This window comes from Castor canadensis, chromosome 1, assembly GCF_047511655.1.
Source record: "Castor canadensis chromosome 1, mCasCan1.hap1v2, whole genome shotgun sequence".
NCBI lineage: Eukaryota > Metazoa > Chordata > Mammalia > Rodentia > Castoridae > Castor > Castor canadensis.
The window spans coordinates 32,175,060-32,194,137 of NC_133386.1; the positions used below are offsets into that span (position 1 = coordinate 32,175,060).

At 37.0% G+C, this 19,078-nt stretch overlaps 1 protein-coding gene across 10 annotated transcripts in view; it reads right to left on the bottom strand.

Moving 5' to 3' along the window:
• The window catches only part of Akap7 (A-kinase anchoring protein 7), a 258,173-nt gene that overhangs the window by 155,416 nt on the left and 83,679 nt on the right, over nucleotides 1-19,078 (bottom strand). Inside the window, exon 8 of one of the 10 annotated variants that reach the window (XM_074074605.1) lies at nucleotides 21-18,874. The exons of the other annotated variants lie outside the window; for them this stretch is intronic. Coding sequence (XP_073930706.1) covers nucleotides 18,864-18,874 — 11 coding nt within the window. The 3' untranslated portion in view covers nucleotides 21-18,863. Of the gene's footprint in view, nucleotides 1-20; nucleotides 18,875-19,078 lie in introns of those variants that run through there. 10 annotated transcript variants of the gene reach the window in all.

The following is a 19,078-nucleotide window of genomic DNA, read 5'->3' on the forward strand; positions in this document are numbered from 1 at the left end:
TTCAGACCTTCAGACCCAAACAAGGAGAGTGTGCAGTTTGAGGATAAAGACCATCAATTTTAGAAATTCTAGATGTTGCAGTTTTTAAACCCCAATTAAGAAGCTGGCACTAGAATATACTTTCAAAGGCTTTTTTCAGACAGATGGGATTCTGATATTTACAATTTGGTAAACACATTGAGAGTATTTTAGAGTGGACCGGGAGATGTGAGTTATTTCTGTGCATTACAGAACATTAACATATACTCCAACCTCTAAAGATTAGAACTACTGGGAAAATCTATAGAATAAAAACAAATATTTTACTGGCGGGTCTGTCCACAGAACTAAAACTAGCATTTGAAACATTACATGTCTTTATATGGCTTTCACTTTTTCACACTATTTAAAATCTAAACATAATGCTTATTTTCTCTTAACTTAAAATGTGAACTCCATTCATTATAAAATGAAAACTGTAACTTTTAAGTCAAATTCCACTATCATAACCAGTTTTGTTTCTTCACAACTTAGTCGCCTGTGCCTTAATAGCAAATTTAAACTATTCCATAATTCCCTTTTAAAGTCACTAATACATGAGTGAATAGGAGCAAATATTCTAAAATGTAAAATAAAATTTTATAGAGAAATGTAAAATAGTCTTAAAAGCAATAATATAACATGAACCTTATTAAGACTAGAAAGCAAATAAACAGTATTGCCCTTAAAAAAAAAAAAGGTAGAATCAGGACCTAAAATATAGTTTTTTTGATGTTATAGAAGTTTCAACTTGCTAGGCAAGTGCTTTACCACTTGAGCCACGCCCCAGCCCTTTTTGCTTCTAGGTTATTTTTTAGATAGGGCTTCATACTTTTACCCAGGGCCAGTCTCAGAGTGTGCTCCCCCTACCTATGTAGTTGGGATGCAGCATGCAGTGCACCACCATGACTAGTTTGTTGATTGAGATGGGGTCTTGCTAACTGGTTGCCCAGGCTGGCCTTGTACCATGATCCTTCTGACCTCTGCCCCCTGAGTAACTAACATTACAGGCATGAGCCACAGCACCCAGCCTACCTATCTGAATACAGGAAAAGGGATACAGAATGGAGGTTCTTTTCTGGTTGTAACACTGTCACTAACTGCTAGGACACACTGGACAAGCCTTCAGTCTCTTTTTGGTGAACTCCAGCTGTTTCACCAAAAAAAACAAAAAAAGCCGCTGGAATATTAAAATCCTCTTCAGTATTAGCATTCCGTGATTTGTGATCAAAATAACAAAGGAAGGACTGGAACTGTGTTCAAGTGGCAGAGCACCTCGCAAGCACAAAGCCCTGGGTTCAAAGCCCCAGTACTGTCAAAAATAAATAACAAAGGAAATAGCAGTCCTAACAACCAGGGAACAGGTATCCTAAACATTACTTTTTGTGCTTAGCAAATTATTTATATTGAACACTCTTATTGAGGAAAATGAGGAACTCCTGGCATTTCTCAGTCAACAACATCAGTGTAATAAGACCTTTGAAATTAGAAAACCATGGGTTTGAAACTCAGTTATGAAGTTGGACCTCTTTGTCAGAGTTTTGATACCTTCATTACAAATTTTAGTTTGTTGTTACAAAGCAGATAGCATCTTGGAGGTGAGGAAAACAAGAACAGATTACCTGGTGACTGTGTCCACGTGCACTGTAGTCCTTTCAACACCAGATAACAGTCCTGTCCTCTCTGTCAACTTTCTGCCCTGTTGGAAGCCAGCTGAGTTCATGCTCCCACATCTGGTCCCCAAACAAAAGACCCTAACTCTCAAGTGCAGCTGTCCAGGGAGTAACATTCTTGTGCTAAACTGCACCGACTTGACATTATTAACTAACCCTTGTTGGCACTGCTTCTGAAAATAGGTAATTAAGAATAAAGTATATATAATGTGTTATTAGCATTTATAAGGATATTCTGCTATTTATTTAAGGGAGACTATACAATGCTAGAGACTTTTTTCATAAACACTAAAAGTGAATTAACCTAGCCAGGTGTGGCAGTGCACACCTATTATACCAGAACTCTGGAGGCTTGAGTTCAAGGCCAGCAAAGGCTACACAGCACAACTCTGTCTAAAAAAAGACAAAAACAAACACACAAAAACAAAAACAAAACAGGGAAGTAACCATAATAAAAGACAGAAAACAATTCAAAAACCTAACATTTACTGTGCACTCACAGCATGCCAGGCACTTGCTAAACTACTTTACTCTTTCATTTAACTCCTACAACAGCTCTGTGAAGACAGAGCTATGACTATTTCCAAAGCTCGGTTACATAACTTGGGCAAAATCTCTAAGAGTATATGGCAATAATGGGATTTGAAACTTTGTCTGCTCTACAAACACTAGGTGCCTGATCTAGAGTTCTGTACAACTAGGCAAAAGTTGGGTGTAGTATCAGATATATATAAAATAGAATTCTATAACTTCAAAACAACGTGCAGGAAAAATTATTTAACCAAGCTCTATGGTAACATGTTTAAAAATCTTGCCTATATTACTTCACTGCTAGAGTAATATACTATTTTAAGACAAAAGGCCTAAAGATAGATACCCCTTGGAGATAGAGCCTAGCCCTGCTACCTGCCCCCCAGGAAGAGATGACTCAGTGGAGAGCAGGGATACCAAAAGAACTCCTGACAGCACCCAACTTCCAAGAAAAACAGCAACCCAGCCATTCACAGTAACCACTGAAGTCATTCAAGGAGTTTTCTGAGGGGATTAACATACTCTCTTCAGTGATATGTGGAGGTCCACTGTAAGCAGAAGATTTTTAAAAGGTTAACCTTGCACTTGGGAAGCTGAAGAGGAGATCATGAGTTCAAAACCAGCCTGGGCTACATAATGAGACCCTGAATCAAAAACCCTCAATGACAAAAAATATCTGATATGATAGCATTTTCATAAACTTAAAACCATAACCTTTTCTTGCTTTCTTTTCTCACACACCTGGCTACAGACAAATCATGGTTAGAACGGCTTCCTATATGTGCTGTAGTATTTTGGAATTTTTTTTACAATGGTTAAAAATGACAGGAATAAAGCTGAAAAGTATGGGGGAAGGGAGAGCTGCCTCTCCTCCATGTGCCTTAACATATCAGCTCTGATTGCCTCTAATGAAAAAAGATAATTCTTAACTATGACCAAAACATCTATTCTCTGTAATTTGATTGTCATCTGTTTCTGTCTATACCTAAATATATACATATACTTGAGTTTCTGAGCAACCTCAAGGAAAAGTCTGACTCAAAATAAATCACAAAGCTTGCTTAAAATTCTGACCATGCAAATGACTAATTTTCAGGAGACATCCAATTCATTAATTAAATGAATTGTCTCAGTCTGACAATTTGTGGAAAAACACGAGAAAGAAAGAAAGAAAAAAAGTCCTTTTCTCAAAAGAGTGGAGGGAAAAAAGAATGCTAAATCCTGAAACGTAAAGAGAGGGAAGACCTGCTTCATTGCTCCAAATTCTGGAACCAAGCCTTAGGAGACATATGTGTCTTTAAATACCAGAGGCATGTAAGGAAAATTTCATTATACAGCAGGTAGCACACTTAAGGAAACTATTATGCCAAGAAATGTCAGTGTCAATGGAAATGAAAGTTGATGACTTACAGAAACATAACTTACAGAAGCTGGGATGCCAAAAGACAAATAACTATTCTGGGCTCAAAGAAGGTTGGGTGGACATGCCCAATGCTGTGTTTTGTTTCTCCATGTTCTTGCTAAAAAAAAAAGATCATTTCTCAGGAATAATCCCTAACACAAAATTCCTATTGCCGAGACCCAAAAGATGCCCCCTGCTGTCTAGCCACTGCTGTGTCTTTGTAGTCATTTTGTAACCAAGGGGAAGCTCTGAGGAGACACCATTAACTATTGATATGTGAAAGCTGTTCTTAGGAGGAAAAGAAAGAGGCTGAAACCATAACTATGAAATCTTCAGGGATTAGCTCTAAATCTCTCTGCTAAAGTTCTGTTTTTAAGAACCTAGGAAAAGAATCTCAGTCTAACTGTGAAATTTGGGAGTTGATCTTTCTTTTGTTCTTTTTTTTTTTTTTTTTCCCTCAGTGGAACTCAAGGCTTTGCACATAGCAGGTGCTCTGCCATTTGAGCCACACCTCCAGTCCATTTTGCTCTGGATTTCTGGCAATGGAATCTCATGAACTATTTGCCTAGGCTAACCTGCTCTCAATTTCCCAAAGAGCTTGGATTACAGGTGTGAGCCACCAGCACCTCCTTTAGCTGTATGTTCAGCAGACTTTTTACCTCTCTTTGCAATGCTTTTGCACCTTTCTAAACCTAAAAATTACAGGGGTTTGTACTTGTAATTTCCACACACTCTACAATTTTATGGAATTTGAGAGGTAATATTTTTCCACAAAATATAAGAAAAATATAACGTACCATACACGGCATATGTGCATTTAGGAAAGAGGAGGACATAGTAGATAACTAGAGTTAAAAAAGAAGTCATTCAAAGTCTCTGTTGATGTCCTCTGCTTAGCACTAGTTTTCAAGTGATTCTTCCACAGTTACTAGTCAGTTCTTTTCTACATGTGTGGTCCAATTTTAAACAACAGATGTTGTAGAGAAATAAATTAGAAAGGAGAATTTATTTCTCTCTTAGAGGACAGCTAGCAGTACAGCACTTAGGCTAGACGAAGGCTTACATACTACAACATAAATGGACACATGGCATTTATAGCAAACCATTTTACCAATTTAATTCCAGCTACTATTTATTGAGCACATACTGTGTACCAAGATGATAGTCAGACAAGCTCTTGGGTAAAGTAAAAAAAAAAGTACCCAGAGGAGGTGAGAGATCCAGGGCCAAAGGTGGGTGGGAGCCCTACATCTTTCACCATAGCCCTAAGGGAGCAAAGGGAAGGTCAGCATTCCCAGGTGGTAAATCCCATTGTGCAGTTTTCTTAAGGCAATACAGTAATAGGAGAACAAAGATGAGGAATTGTCATTTCTTCTAGATAAATATCATTCAGCCTTGTTTCTCACTGTCTGTCCCGTTCAGGTATTAACAATGAAATCACAAAAACACGTCAAATGTTTGGATGCTAAAACCCTATTTGAAAAGAAAGGAAAAGCATAAAGTATATTTAATCTGCAGGTCAGTACTCCTGTCATCAGACAGGGCTGCTTTCTGATTCAAGTGCTTTTAACCCTTCAATGCCCCAGAGCTTCCTATGCAGGGAGAAAGCAACATTCTTCACAGGAAGAAAGAAACACATTTCAGAAACGCTGACAGGGCCAGACGAGTAGACTTTGTTTGTAATTCAATGATACAAACAACACAAAATTTGGTCCTGCAATTTTTAGTTTATTGGCAAAGGAGAGTCAACAGGTCCTAATTATTCTTCATGCGGCATTCTCTCTGTCTATATTTAGCTCTGAAAGCAGTCTGCTGTTTGACCTTGGGCAACACAACCGTCACTCACAGTTCCTGGCATGTTGAGCTTCAAATAAAAGATGCTCTAATAACACATTATTATTAAAGGTATTTTTTTCTAATAACCCTTTCAGGAATAAGAAAGAATGAAAGTGAATCCCCAAGGTAAAAATCCATTTATACTAGATGAAGTGGCATTAAATAAAGACTGTTTTTGGCAGGTCTTGGCATCCGTCATGGTTCACCTGGGCCCGGACTGAAATTCATCTGATACACTACACCAGTATGCATTCATCCTGCTCGTCGGTTTATGGATGCTTCAACATGGGTAACTGTGAGAACTGTTGTTTGAATACTCCAGAACACAGAGTCTATTTTCTCTTAATACACTACTTAATTCATAATCGAATGTGTATCTGTCAGGACACATTCAACTACAAATATCAAAACCACGATTTAAAAAGAAATGTCATTATCTCCCATAATCTGTGGGTGTGTCACTCTGGGGTTGCTTAATTCAGAGGCATAATAAGACACAGACTCACCTTTCTAGTGTTCTATGCTCAATATACGAGCTTGCAGTCACCTCATAGCCACCATGGTTAGGTGCTAACCTGACAATTTCCCTCCAAATCTCTTTTAACCAACAACAAAAAATTGCTCTCTGCAGTCCCAAGCTGATTTCCCTTCACATATCAAAACTGGGTCATTTAACACTTGCTAAACTAATCACTAGCAAGAAGAATGGAACCATTCACCTGCAGAGTTAAGTCTAGTCCATGAGGCCTGAAGCTACTGCCTTATAGTGAAGGGGAAGAAAAGAATGACTCAGAGTAGACAAACCACTAATGTCTATTAGTTTGACCTTGCCTTTTAATAAAAAATGTGGTCTCTGTTTTTTGGCCAATTAACTTAAGAAAGTAATTGAAAGGATCTGCTATGGTTTGGATGGGGTTTCTCCCACAAAGGTTCGAGAGTTGAAAGCCTGGTCCCTGGTGTGGCAGCACTGAGGTGGTAGAACCTTTAAAAGGTGGAGCCCAGTGCAAGGTAATTAGGTCGGTCACAGGAGCAAGGAGTTAATGCTGGTCTCCAAAGTGAGCTAATTTTCAAGAGAACGAGTTGTTGTAAAAAAGCAAGCCAGACCCGAGTCTCCTCTGCATCCTGTTGAGCAAGGTAAGCCAAGCTCAAAAAGCCAAACAGTGGATGTTTCTGCTCTTATGAGCAATCCAGACCTGAAACGATGATGATAATGATGACGACAATGACAATGGGACTTGCCTGTAAAAGGAGGACTATCTTGAGGGGAGCAACAGGAGGGAGCAGGGAGAAGGGAAAGGGGGAATGGGGGTGAAGAGGATAAAAGTACATTAAGTTGTATATAAAGGTAGCCAATGAAACCATCAAACACTGAAAAAGGTGGGAAGAATGAAGGGGGTAAAGGGGATACAATGGAGAGGCGAACTTGTTCAGAGTACGCCGCACACATCTAGGGAATTATAACAATGAAACCCCCTTGTACTATTAATATATGCTAATGAAAAACTGTAAAAAGGAAAAGATGTGATATCTTCTGCCATCTACCATGTTGTGACACAGTCAAGGGGGCCCTCACCACAGGTGAACAGATGGAGCTAATCAATCTTGAACTTTCAGCCTCCAGAGCTGTGTGCTAAATATATTTCTTTTCTTCATAAACTACCCAGCTTCAGGCATGTTGTTACAGCAACAGAAAATTGACTAATAAAGGGTCTATGAATAGTTGTATAGTGAAAAAAGCCCCCAAAAGTAAATCACTGAAAAAGAGTATCATGTTAATTTAAAAAACTGTCATAAATGTATGTCACATTTGCCAAAATACACAGCTGGAGTACAAGTGGCCAAACTGTGAACTGCCTTTTAACCTAGCTGTGTGCCTATTGCTTAAGTTTTTGCTTTGATCAAAACTGTTAGCAATGAAAATACACCTGCCAGCTATGTGGTATGAAATATAAAACTTGTGACAGTCAAATGCAGTTTCCTTTACACATAGCCAGAACCACACAACACATACTTGAATCATTACCCTAGTCAACAGAAGATAAAATTGAACCACAATTCATGAATTGACAAACGGTTGTTCTTTTTCTAGCTAGTTAGAAATGTTTCATAAAACATATTATAAAATGTCATATTACATAAAACATATTATGAAAAGTCAGATAAAATATCAGAGCATCTTCATGAGTTAATGAAAAAAGAGAATTTAAACTTCACAGAATTTCTCTGTAAAACATGCACACTTGAATAGCAGAGGAACTAGTTTTTTGGTTTTTGTTTTGTTTTGTTTTTGCTATTTTTGTCCCAAAGACAAAACTATAAATAAATCTATCATATTTACTGAAGAATCTCCCCAACTTTGTGTCTCCATCCTAGCTCTATGTTTAAGGTCTCCATCCTTCCTCTATAATGTTCCTATCAGCTAGAATCAGCTGCAAAGCAAGTCTGAAGTCCCAGGTCTCATGGGCACCACTGTGCTATTCATTCACACCCAGAGCTTGGACTGCTAACTTAAGGCCGCTGAGCCCCACATCTGCGTCTCAAATCACCATCCATGCCCTACACCCTCTACTCAACTTGACTGGGCTACCGGAGCTTTCATATGCCCCAAACTGAGCTCGTCATCTTGTCACCTAAATCATTTTCTCTTCTGTCCTCTACACTGTATGGGCTATGGCATTACTATCCATCCACCTAGATGTCTAAATTCCCAATCTGGGAGCCATCTCTAGGTGTTTCCTTTGTTCTTCGAAACTCACTCCAAACCTGAAAGCATCAATTCTCCTGTCTACCTAGATCTGCAGAGCACCTGTCCTTCATCACCACTGCAAATGCTAAGGGCAGTCAGTTAATGACCTGTCTAGACTAACACCATAGCCTCCTTCCTGGTTTTGTGGATTCAGTTTCCTGTTCCCCTCAACCAATGCATGGCAATACATGACAGGTAGAGTGTCTGCCTCAAAACAAATCTGATCGTGTCATTTCAAGCTCCAAAACTTTTGATGGCTCCCATCTCCTACAAAATAGGATCTGAATTCCTTCAGGAGAAGTAAGACATATGCAGACTCCTTGGGGTGGGTTATGTTGCTTCCTCAGCCTAGAAAATATCTCTCCTTCTACTTTGCTCCCAACATTCTCATTTCCATACCTTTTCTTTTCTGAGCAGCCTTTCCTGCAATCCCAGGCAAATGGGGAAGAGCCCTCACTTGGTTCCCATTCACTTCATTACAGTCATTATCACTTTCAATTGCAATTGTCTGTGTGCATGACTTCCCACCAGAAAGGCAACTTGATAACATGCTTCATGTTTTCCATCTTTGATCTTCAATACACAGTCTAATGCTTGGCTCTTGGTAAGTTCAAAAACTATCTATTCAATGAATTGCATGAATAAATTATAACAACCAAAACCAGACTGAAGGCATTTTAACGTGAAGGAGGGATCTTTATGTACACAATAGTTAGCAAAGCTTCCACTGCCTGGAGGGAGCCATGAACGAAATGTGAAGGCAAGTGAATCAATGAATCCAAAACTCATTCTGCCAGGGTGACAACCAAGAGCCATTTACTCACTACTATCATACTTCACCCCCATTCCTTTTTTAAGGGTAACGATGTAACAGAATAGAGTGAAAATTGGGTTTTCATACAGCTGGAGAATGAGAATTTTATTACTTCTCTAGCAGTTAATCAGAGATGTAAAAATAATCAAAGTCTCCTTCTTAAAAACTGCCATACAATAATTTAACACAAAATAGACAATCTGACTTCTAATGACAGAAAAAACTTCATGAGGTTATTGAGGACCTCCAGATCAGACAACCTCAAAAATGGTACTCTGTCCCCCATCTTAAAAGATGGTTGGTAAAGACATTTTACAAAGCCCTTAGCACCCAGTTCTGGGACCCTAGCCCTCCTCTAGAATCCACATTCTTTCCTATGCCCACATTACTGGACTCCTAGTAAAGATTAAGAAGAAACCAACATTTTCTTTTTTGTATTCTCTGAGGTCACTCTTCAGGCTCCTCTGTCCTGGGCTTAGGGATTCTTCACACTTTGTTATGAAAACAGCAAAAACACTGGCCCTCAGTTGATGAGCACCCAGTGTGAGGAGGGTCTGATGCTCAGAGCTTACTGACATGATCTCATTTAGGTCTCACAACAGCCTCATCAGGTGACAACTGTTATTCTCCTGGTCTCACAGATGAGGTATCTGTGTCTGGAGTCGTTAAGTACTGTGCAAAAAATGCTTTCCACTCTGCAGTTTGCTTCTCTCTGTCTCTCTCTCTCTCTCTCTCTCTCTCTCTTTCTCAGTGGGAGACTGGGGTTTAAACTTAGGGGTTCACATCTCTGCAAAGCAAGCACTCTACCACTTAAGCCACACCTCCCATCCTTGCTGGCTCCCTCTTGACTGTTCTGCATCCTCTACAGTTCCTCTGTGCTTTGCTGCAACAGAGAAGAATTTCATGAGTTTTACTAGTGTGTCTCTTGTATCTTCACCGTGATTTCAAATTACTTTTTAATATTATATAGATTTGCCAATTTTGTTTTTCTCACAGCCAAGACATTAAACCAAATTTTTATACTCATCTTTGTATTTATATACATAAATTATATGCAATATAAAATATTACTCAAATAAAACACCTGTATTTGTAGTTTGCTTTTGAAATGCATAAGCGTTAATCATATGCCAGTTTAAGGAAAGCATTGGGAATCAAATAAATCTTTAATAACATCAAATGAGTGTTCTGATATTACAGGAGTAAGATTATTGTTGTAATAAGTATCTCAGTATGACTAGCACTGCTATTAACATTAATAGCTACTCTCTTATAACACTATATGTCAGACACTATGCTAAGCATGTTTAAAACATTAAAAATAATTAGTGTGGGGAAAACTTTATCCACAAGCTATTAGGAAATGTCATCATATAGTCATCTCAACAGCTATGTAGCCATAACTGCTGGCAGCTGGGAGGGTCTTAATACTAATTTCCTGTATCTTAATGGCTTTGTTTGACCATAGACTTTGCACTCCATAGTTTTTCATTCACATAGTTTAATTTTTCTATTTACTATCTTCCATTTTGGAATTCAATATTTACTTCTACATTTTAAAAAATATACTTAAAATTGAAAACTTTATTACTGTTTCATGATGCTTAATTTATCAGATAGTTAAAATTGTTACTTAGTACTGCCCCTTTTAGTATCTAGGATTCCTAACAAGTCACAAGGTTTGAAACCATGCCAATGGATGGATGAATTTTCAAAATAGTTTTATCACAGCTGCCATTTTATGTTAGCATCCAGACTAATAGCTGATACACCAGTTAGAATATAGTAAGCCACCACTATGATTAATTTTCTCAGTTACTTATCCTGAAGCTTCTTCCAACTTGAGCAGATGGAAAGAAACAAACTGAGAGTTCCATTTATCAGATGCTTTTCATTTATTTTTAGGGGCAGATAACAATGAAATTTCAAATATTTTCTTTTTACAAGACATGTTTCATTAAAGAAACATATAGGCAGACAATTAGATTACAAAAAAGAATAAGATTCACATTTAAATATAGTATTTAACATGTCAAAAGTTCTACTTTTTCAAGAACATTATTCTTGCTAGGTAAAGTGACATAAATCCCTGTTAAACCGGATAGTCTTGATTTCTCCTTTTATTCCAACACAGTAATTCACAGATCTCCTTTCACACTTACAAATACACCCTGTGATGAGGAATTACATAGTCAACCAATTTCTGTGTCACAAAGGAAAATGATGAAATATGCTGTACTCAGTTCTTATTAAACTACTTAATAATTTTGAACAGAGTAAAAGTCCAACTGCTAACATTGTCAAGTTCCCTCAGATGATAAATTGTTTTTTCACAATTCCTTCTTCTAACATGCTTGAAATGGACTCATCTTAACTAGGTAAGTAAAGATGACATTTTCTTAATCAATCACCCTGCCAGCCTGTGCAAAAAAAAAAACAAGACAAAATGCTTGGCCCTGCCATCACAAAAGAGGCATTCCTATATTATTGAACATTAATTTCACATAGTAATGGTTTTTAAATGAGTCATTTCATATAGATATGCTGAAAGTCTTGGGTATTTTTACCATAGTATTCTCAAATGGAGAATAAAGGAAGAGGAGAAAAGTTAAAAGAATCAAATCAGTTTATATTTCAATACAGAGACAGCTAAGTAGTCATCAAAATTAATTTATTTGAGTAATATACTAGGAATATTGATCAAGATTAAATTAAGAGAGTTATCTGAAGATTCCATTTTTCATAATTTCTGGGGACCCATGACTAAAACAAAAGTTTTTAAATATTTTGACCTCAGGACTTCCTTATTCTCTTAGGAATTGACAGCTGTCCTCCCTAAGAGATTTTGTTTAATGTGAGTTACATTCCTAAATAGTTACTGAATTCAGAAAATTGTGAAGATCTGTTGATACTAAACCGAAACTTGACAAGTTGTGCTTTCTTCAAGTTTCATTGCAAAGTAGAACCTTAAACATGTAAGTGAACTTTTATATTCTTCATATTCATATCTATCTGTCTTGAGTTTTTGTTGGGCCTTTTCTCCATGCATGATTTTTGGAACATGCTTTGGTTATTTAAAAAATACTGATCCTTAGGGCTAGAGCCATGGCTTAAGTGGAGGAACCCCTGCCTAGCAAGCACAAAGCCCTGAGTTCAAACCCCAGTACCAACATATACATATATACATGTATGTACATATGTACACTGAGATATGGAGAGCTTCCCAATTTTGACACAACTTTAATATATAACATCAAAAGTCACAATAGCTAGTGTCCCTCCCATCTCGTTAGAAAAGTCTAAGTGTGGACTGGCAAGGACAGATGTAACCTTTGGGGGTGATAGAAATGTTTAGTGTCTTGATGACAATTTCACAGTGTGTACAAAGTGAAAAACTTATTAAGTTGTACAGTTTAAATATGTGTTGGTTTGTTTATGAGCTATACAACAGTAAAAAATTTTTAAATTTTATCACAAGAGAGTATTTTGAATTTTTTTTTTTTTGGGTGGTATAGAGTTTGAACTCAGGGCTTCTCATTTGCTAAGCAGACATTTTGCCACTTGAGCCACTCTGCCAGCAAGAGAATATTATAGATAAAAAACAATCTGGAAAAATGGAGTTCATTATTTTAATATGTTTTGGGTTTTATACAAAATTTTCTATAATAAATGTAGGAAAAAGTTTAAGTTTTACAAAACTGTCAAGTTCATGGTAATAGAGTTGAGTCGTCCAAATTCCTTTTTTTTTTAACTGTTGTTTTTGGGCTTGAAAGCTTGAGTTCTATCATCAACAATAAATAATGTCAGTTGTCTTACTTGATGTGACGGGCTCACCTGTTTATTTTCAAGAAAATGTCTATCAATACCCAAAGTCTGAAAACCACAGTGTGTGTATCAATTGTTCTTCAAGAAACAGGAGTGTTGGAAGCTTGCAGCTTAAACAGTCACTCAAGCACTTCTCTCCAAGTGAACTCCTGCTTCAATGTGCAGTGGAAACACTTCACTCATACTTCCCATTTTCCTTACACAGAGTATTAAAAAAGACCTGTACTCAAGCGTGAAGATGAAATGCAACCAGTAATTTTTACAACTCAGCAAGAACATTCTCATGTGAAGCTGCCTTTTTAAAAAAAAAGAATATTTAGTTGCAACTGCCTCGATTCATACAGTTTTACCAACCACTGCCTTTATGTAATCAGTGTAATTGATAACCCTGTGAAAAAGGCAAATAGTGTTGTAGTATTATAAGAACAGTTTTGTCCTCACAGACCCCCAAAAGTATCTAAGTGACCAGGAATCAAATATTAAGAACTGGTGAGCCTAAGGTACATTTTAAAAGAATTTAACACTCCAGAGACGTGTAGCCTTATAAACTATTAGAACAGCAAATCATCTGTGAGATAGACATAGTGAGGCACATTTTTCTACTGCATAAAGTAGAAGAAAAAGCATTTAAGCACATTGCCTATCATCAGACTTTCGGGGAGGCATGTGGCATTTAAGCGATACAAATATTGTCAAGATAAACATGTTTAAATGTATTATTCATAATTTACTAGACAAAGGTCCAGGTTCAAGGATTCTAGAAAGCTCAAAGATTGTTGTCCTATGATTTTTACCTTCTCTCTCCACTCCCTGCAGCATCAACCAGTGGGTCAATTACACTGGCAGCTTCACCTTCCACAAAGAAGATCCCCCCACCCACATGCTGGAACTGGGCAAGAACTGGAAGGGGGCCACACAATGTCTTTGAAGTTTTATCCTGGCCCCCAAGGCAAGGAACACTGAAGATTAGGGCAGATAAGGACCCCAGATGCAATGCAAAAAGTTCTTTCCTTGGCTGAACCAACACCCAGATACAAGGACTAGAAATACCAAAAGGGACCACAAGAAACCTTTTAAGACTAGCAGGATTATCTAAAGCATCTGGGTCTCTTAGGGGTCCTCAACAAGCAGGGATATCTGGATAGAATTAATTCACTGACTCAACTCACTAGGAATTCTTAGTGTTTCAGGCCATAAATTCTGAGCCTGATTTTTGGTCTAACAGCACAGGATACAGACTGAATAAACTATATCTGACCCCCAACTTACAATCATTCTACTTAGAATTCTTCAATTTAACAATGGTGTGAAAGCAGGATGCATTCAGGAGAAACTATATTTCAAATTTTGAATTGTTATCTTTCCCTGGGCTAGCAATATTCGTTACAATTCTCTCTTGTGATAGTGGGCAGAGCTGCAGCTCCCATCGGCCACAAGATCACAAGGGAAAACAAGTGGCACTCACCAGAGCTTTTGAATACATGTATTCAATAAATTACACGAGATATTCAATTTTTATTACAAAACAGACTTTGTATTAGACAATTTTTGCCCAAGTGTAGACTAACCTGCATGTTTAAGGTAGACCCATCTAAGCTAGGACATCTGGTCAGTATGGTATGCAGAGTATCAGTGCATTTTTACTTCTGATATTTTCATGTTACCATGGGAAACCCCACCATAAGTCAAGAAGCATTTGTGTAGCAATGATGAGAGTTATCTGACTATGACTCTGTTCCTATTCTAGCACCAGTTCTGAGCAGACTCATTAGTTTCTATCTGAGCCTATGGTTGATTCAACCCTAAACTTGTTGTTTCTTGTGCTACAAATCTGGAACAAATCAAATACCTTATCTTTAGCACCCAGTTCTTATGTTGAGCACTAAACTTGTTTCATCCCACATTCACTTACTGAGTTCAGTACATTTAGTGCTACAGCATGTGTAAATCAATCTGTCCACCCACCAACTAGCACACATGCAAACCTGGCTTTGTCAGCTACCAAAGATATAGGTTCAAGCCAGGTGTTTCCTGTCATCACCACTGCTTCCCTCCTACTGGAAGTCATAGCTATTGCTCTAGAAAGTCTCCTTTCTCTACTTTCTATCTGTCTGCTATTCAATCTAATCCCATTCAGGTGAATTCTGCTATTCCTTCTCCCCATGATCTCCAAGGACACAAAACTTTAAGCTTTTTCCATTCCTTCCACTATATCCTATCAAGTCCACATTGTTATGACAAGCCCTATTCCTCTATTCCTCCTTCCTCTCCATTTCTCAGATATCATATTAGCTGCTCAGTGATGCTATGTCGTTCATAAGCACTATGTCATATTCCTCAGTATCTCAAGATACCCAAAATAGGAATAACCATATTGTACACAGTCAATAAAATTCATTAACATTGAGTAGCTATTATTAACTCCCAAATAGATGGAATTTCCAGAAAACCATTGTTTCTATTTAATGCTTATAAAAGTTATAAACAACCATTTGAACCTACATAGGATATATTTCAATGTGACACTTGCTTTCTTAGAGATCCTAGTAAAAATAAATTATTTTCTTTTTAAAAAAAAAAAGTTATAAACAGACTGGCCTGGAAAAAAAATACCTTCTAGACCTTTCCAAATTCCCCACTGTCTCCTAAAAGGTATGTCTGATAGTTGAAAGTAAACCAGGCTTTGCAAGCACTAAGTCGCTCCTCAATCTTACCCAGAGTGTCATTTAGTCAATGACCTTCCCTAAGGACATATAAATGGAACAGAGCTACCTGAGCAAAATTAATTCACCCAACTCAAGTAAGTAACTCACATAACCCTAAGATATCTGGTCCATATTTCAATCCTGGTTTTCACCAGGAAGAACTGGATTTTACTTTTTCTAGATTTAAATTTTAGCTGATTAGCACAGTTAGGTTTGCAAGAAGCTGAAGCTCCATGGTAAATAGGCATTATATCACCCATGCTTATGATTATGAGACAATTAAAATGTAGTATCTTTTGCTGTATTTGAAAATATGATGTTTGCCTCCCGATTCCCTAACACTGCACATGAAGGTACCCGATGGCAGGGAATGTGAAACAAGAATAGGATGCAGACTCACCCTACCTTGGGCACCTGGGGAGTGGGAATGAGTTCAGCAGTTTGTACAGCAACAGGGAAGGAGGAAGATAAAGGGCAGCTACATTCAAGGTCAGCATGACCACTACTCCGTCCATCCAGAAAATGATAGAAGGCAACAATGTTGGACTAATAATGGCCACATTTTTGATTATTCAAAAGAAGGCAGAAATGCAGACTTTTAAAATATAAAATCATCCCAATATTGGCAAGTAATTCAAATTACAAACACCTAACAAGCAAACAAAAACTCTGTGCCAAGCAAATTCAACATGTAGAGCTGCTAATGAGTGATCTCTAACATATATAGTAAGAGTCAGAGGGATATTTAAAAACTCCTAAAATATACTATAGTACTAAAACTAAATCCCTACTTCATATCCATTTTTAGTAACTGGATTTCTGTGTTAATATTCTGTGTTTGAGTACCTATATTAATAATCATATCAGGTAGATTACAAAGCTCAAATGCAAAAAACAACAATAAAAGTAGAAGAAAATGGAAGTGAATATGCATCAAATCTTTCGTTTGGAGATGACACTAATCATAATGGTAATTAAAGAATCACATGAGAAATTTCATCTATAATTACAAATACTTAACATGAAATTTTCTTGTCCAAAATTAAATGCAAAAATATAGAAAATATTTGAAGGCAATATGGCAAACAAAGGCTAGTATCAGGCTAAACCTGAGACTCTAAACCTGAAACTCCTTATGGATGAGATGATTGTACTGCCAGTTCCTATACCAGTTCAGATCTGAGACAACTGCAAAACCCACCCTGGCTTCTCAGAGGGGTCATACACATGTGATGAGTTCTAAAAACATGAAAAACAGAAGAGAAAACTGAGTGCCACAAAAGACCAAGAAAAAGAATCCATACCAAAGAAGCTCAGATTTTAAAAAACATGAAAAAATTTTTAAAACTTGTGGAGAGTGGAGTATGAGAAGCCTATGAGAACTTGACATAAGCAGACAAAGAAGCATTTCATTGTTGATATTCTTTTAAGCTGCCCTAAATAGTGTGGTACAGATGACTGAAAAGAAAATCAGTGACTTGGAAGCTAGCCTCTCCAAGAACACACCATCAACAAACTAAGAGATATGAAACAGGAAAATCTGAAGAAAAAAAAAAAAAAAAGCTTATTTTTATCCCCCAAATTCAAGTATGTATCTATACATAAAGTTATATAAATAATTTCAGGAAGTTCCCAGAGTTCCTGAAGCCAAAATTCTGCCACAGATTTCTGAATACAAAAGATCATAAGATCTGCAGTCTGTTCTACTCAATTAATGCATACAATGAAATACTGGTTCAACCTAGCGTTTTAGAGCAAAGTAGGGTGACTATCGTTTAACAATAATTTATTACAGATTTTTAAATAGCTAGGAGAAAGGCTTTTGAATGTTACAAACACAAAGAGATGACAAATGTTTGGGATGATGTATATGCTAATTACTCTGATTTGATCATAATACATTTCATACCTGTATTGAAATAATACACAGTAGCCCATAAATAATTGTAATTATTATATGACAATTTAAAAAAAAATACTGGTTCAAGGCTCAGGAAACAGACATTAAATTTGAGTTTGTATCAAACCAAAGAGAAGCCCAACAATGTAAACCAACTAAATCTGATCAAGAAATAAATTCACAAATAAAGGGTCCCATATCCTTCTAAATATTATGCTGTAAAACTCAGGTAAGAAGGAGAAAATCAGTAGTTTTCCATAAGCAAATAAATGGACTCTAGTTTGTATTAAACTTGTTTAATTATAATAATTATATGTGGATATCACTTTAAAATTAAAGAGTATAATAGGTAAAAAAATCATTTAAAATGTTAAATGATTGGAATGGGGATACAAGATTGGTGGAGTTTGAAAGAAACAAAATTACTCTGGATTAGAAAAGGGTGAGAAAGATAAAGAAGCATAAAGGAAAGATCTAGAGAAATGACCTACACTAAGAGGAAATTTAGAGACAATGCTGGAAAAGAGCAAAGAAAGAGGAAGTAGCTGGCTGGAACCTGTTGGTGTGGGTGAGTGGAACAGAGCCCCCTACTGGCAAATTAGGTGATACATGCCATAAGCTTTATGATACCAACTCCACAGTATCTTCAACAAATCCAGTCATTGTTTTGTTTTGTTTTTAATGAAAGTGGGAAAGGCAAGGAAGCATTGCACTCTCTTTCAAGGCCAGCCTGAAGCAATTGCAAGGGAGACAGGGAGAGCTAGCCAAAATCTGTATTACACAAGAAGTTCTAAATTTGCCCCTTAAAATGAACCTAAACAGAAATGTTTGGTCCTCTTCAAAACATGGTTGGAAGGTAACTCTCTTACACAGATTCTGAGAGCAGGAAAATTCTCCTTAAAATAGACTTGAAATGATTCAGAATATAAAACTCAAATGGCATTCTGGATGTCTTCTGTTTAAGATAGCTAAGATCTTTGGAAAGTAAAATGATGACTTCTCTGAAAATCTGTAATGAGGGTTTCAAAACAAAATGATCTCTTGAACATTTTTAGAAATGTTTAATAAACTTCAGTATTAAGATTCTTTGAGAGTGTGTGTGTGTATACATACATGAGTGTATATATACACATATATCCATAGGTTTTCTTCAAGCTAATGTGGAAAGAAATTATCTTGGCTGAAGACCTTGAAATATTTAGATACACATGTTTATCTTCTTTGACTTTAGAAGCATATACATCAAGTTGTCTTGAAGTTTATACGAATTGTGTCTGCTTGTAAATAGTATATTTGAATCACAACAGAGCAGGCTCCCGTGGAATACATGCACTTTGGACAAGGAGGTGGATGACTCTCCGCTCAGGACACACGCTTCCACCTGGAGAGGTAACTGTGTAGGAGTCGGTTTCATCACGTGCCATCTGACAGAAGCATTTATGCATGAGGATACAAGCATTTATTTATGAATCTTTGCTTTCTCGCCAAACATGTTCTCCTTACAGAAGTAACTGAAGTCTTCAATTTTCTCAGGCTATTTTACACTTTCTCTTCTCAGAGGGAAACTTTCTGACCTCAGCCATTCTATTCCTAATTAAAAGCAGGGAATTTGAAAATGCCTGGCATGG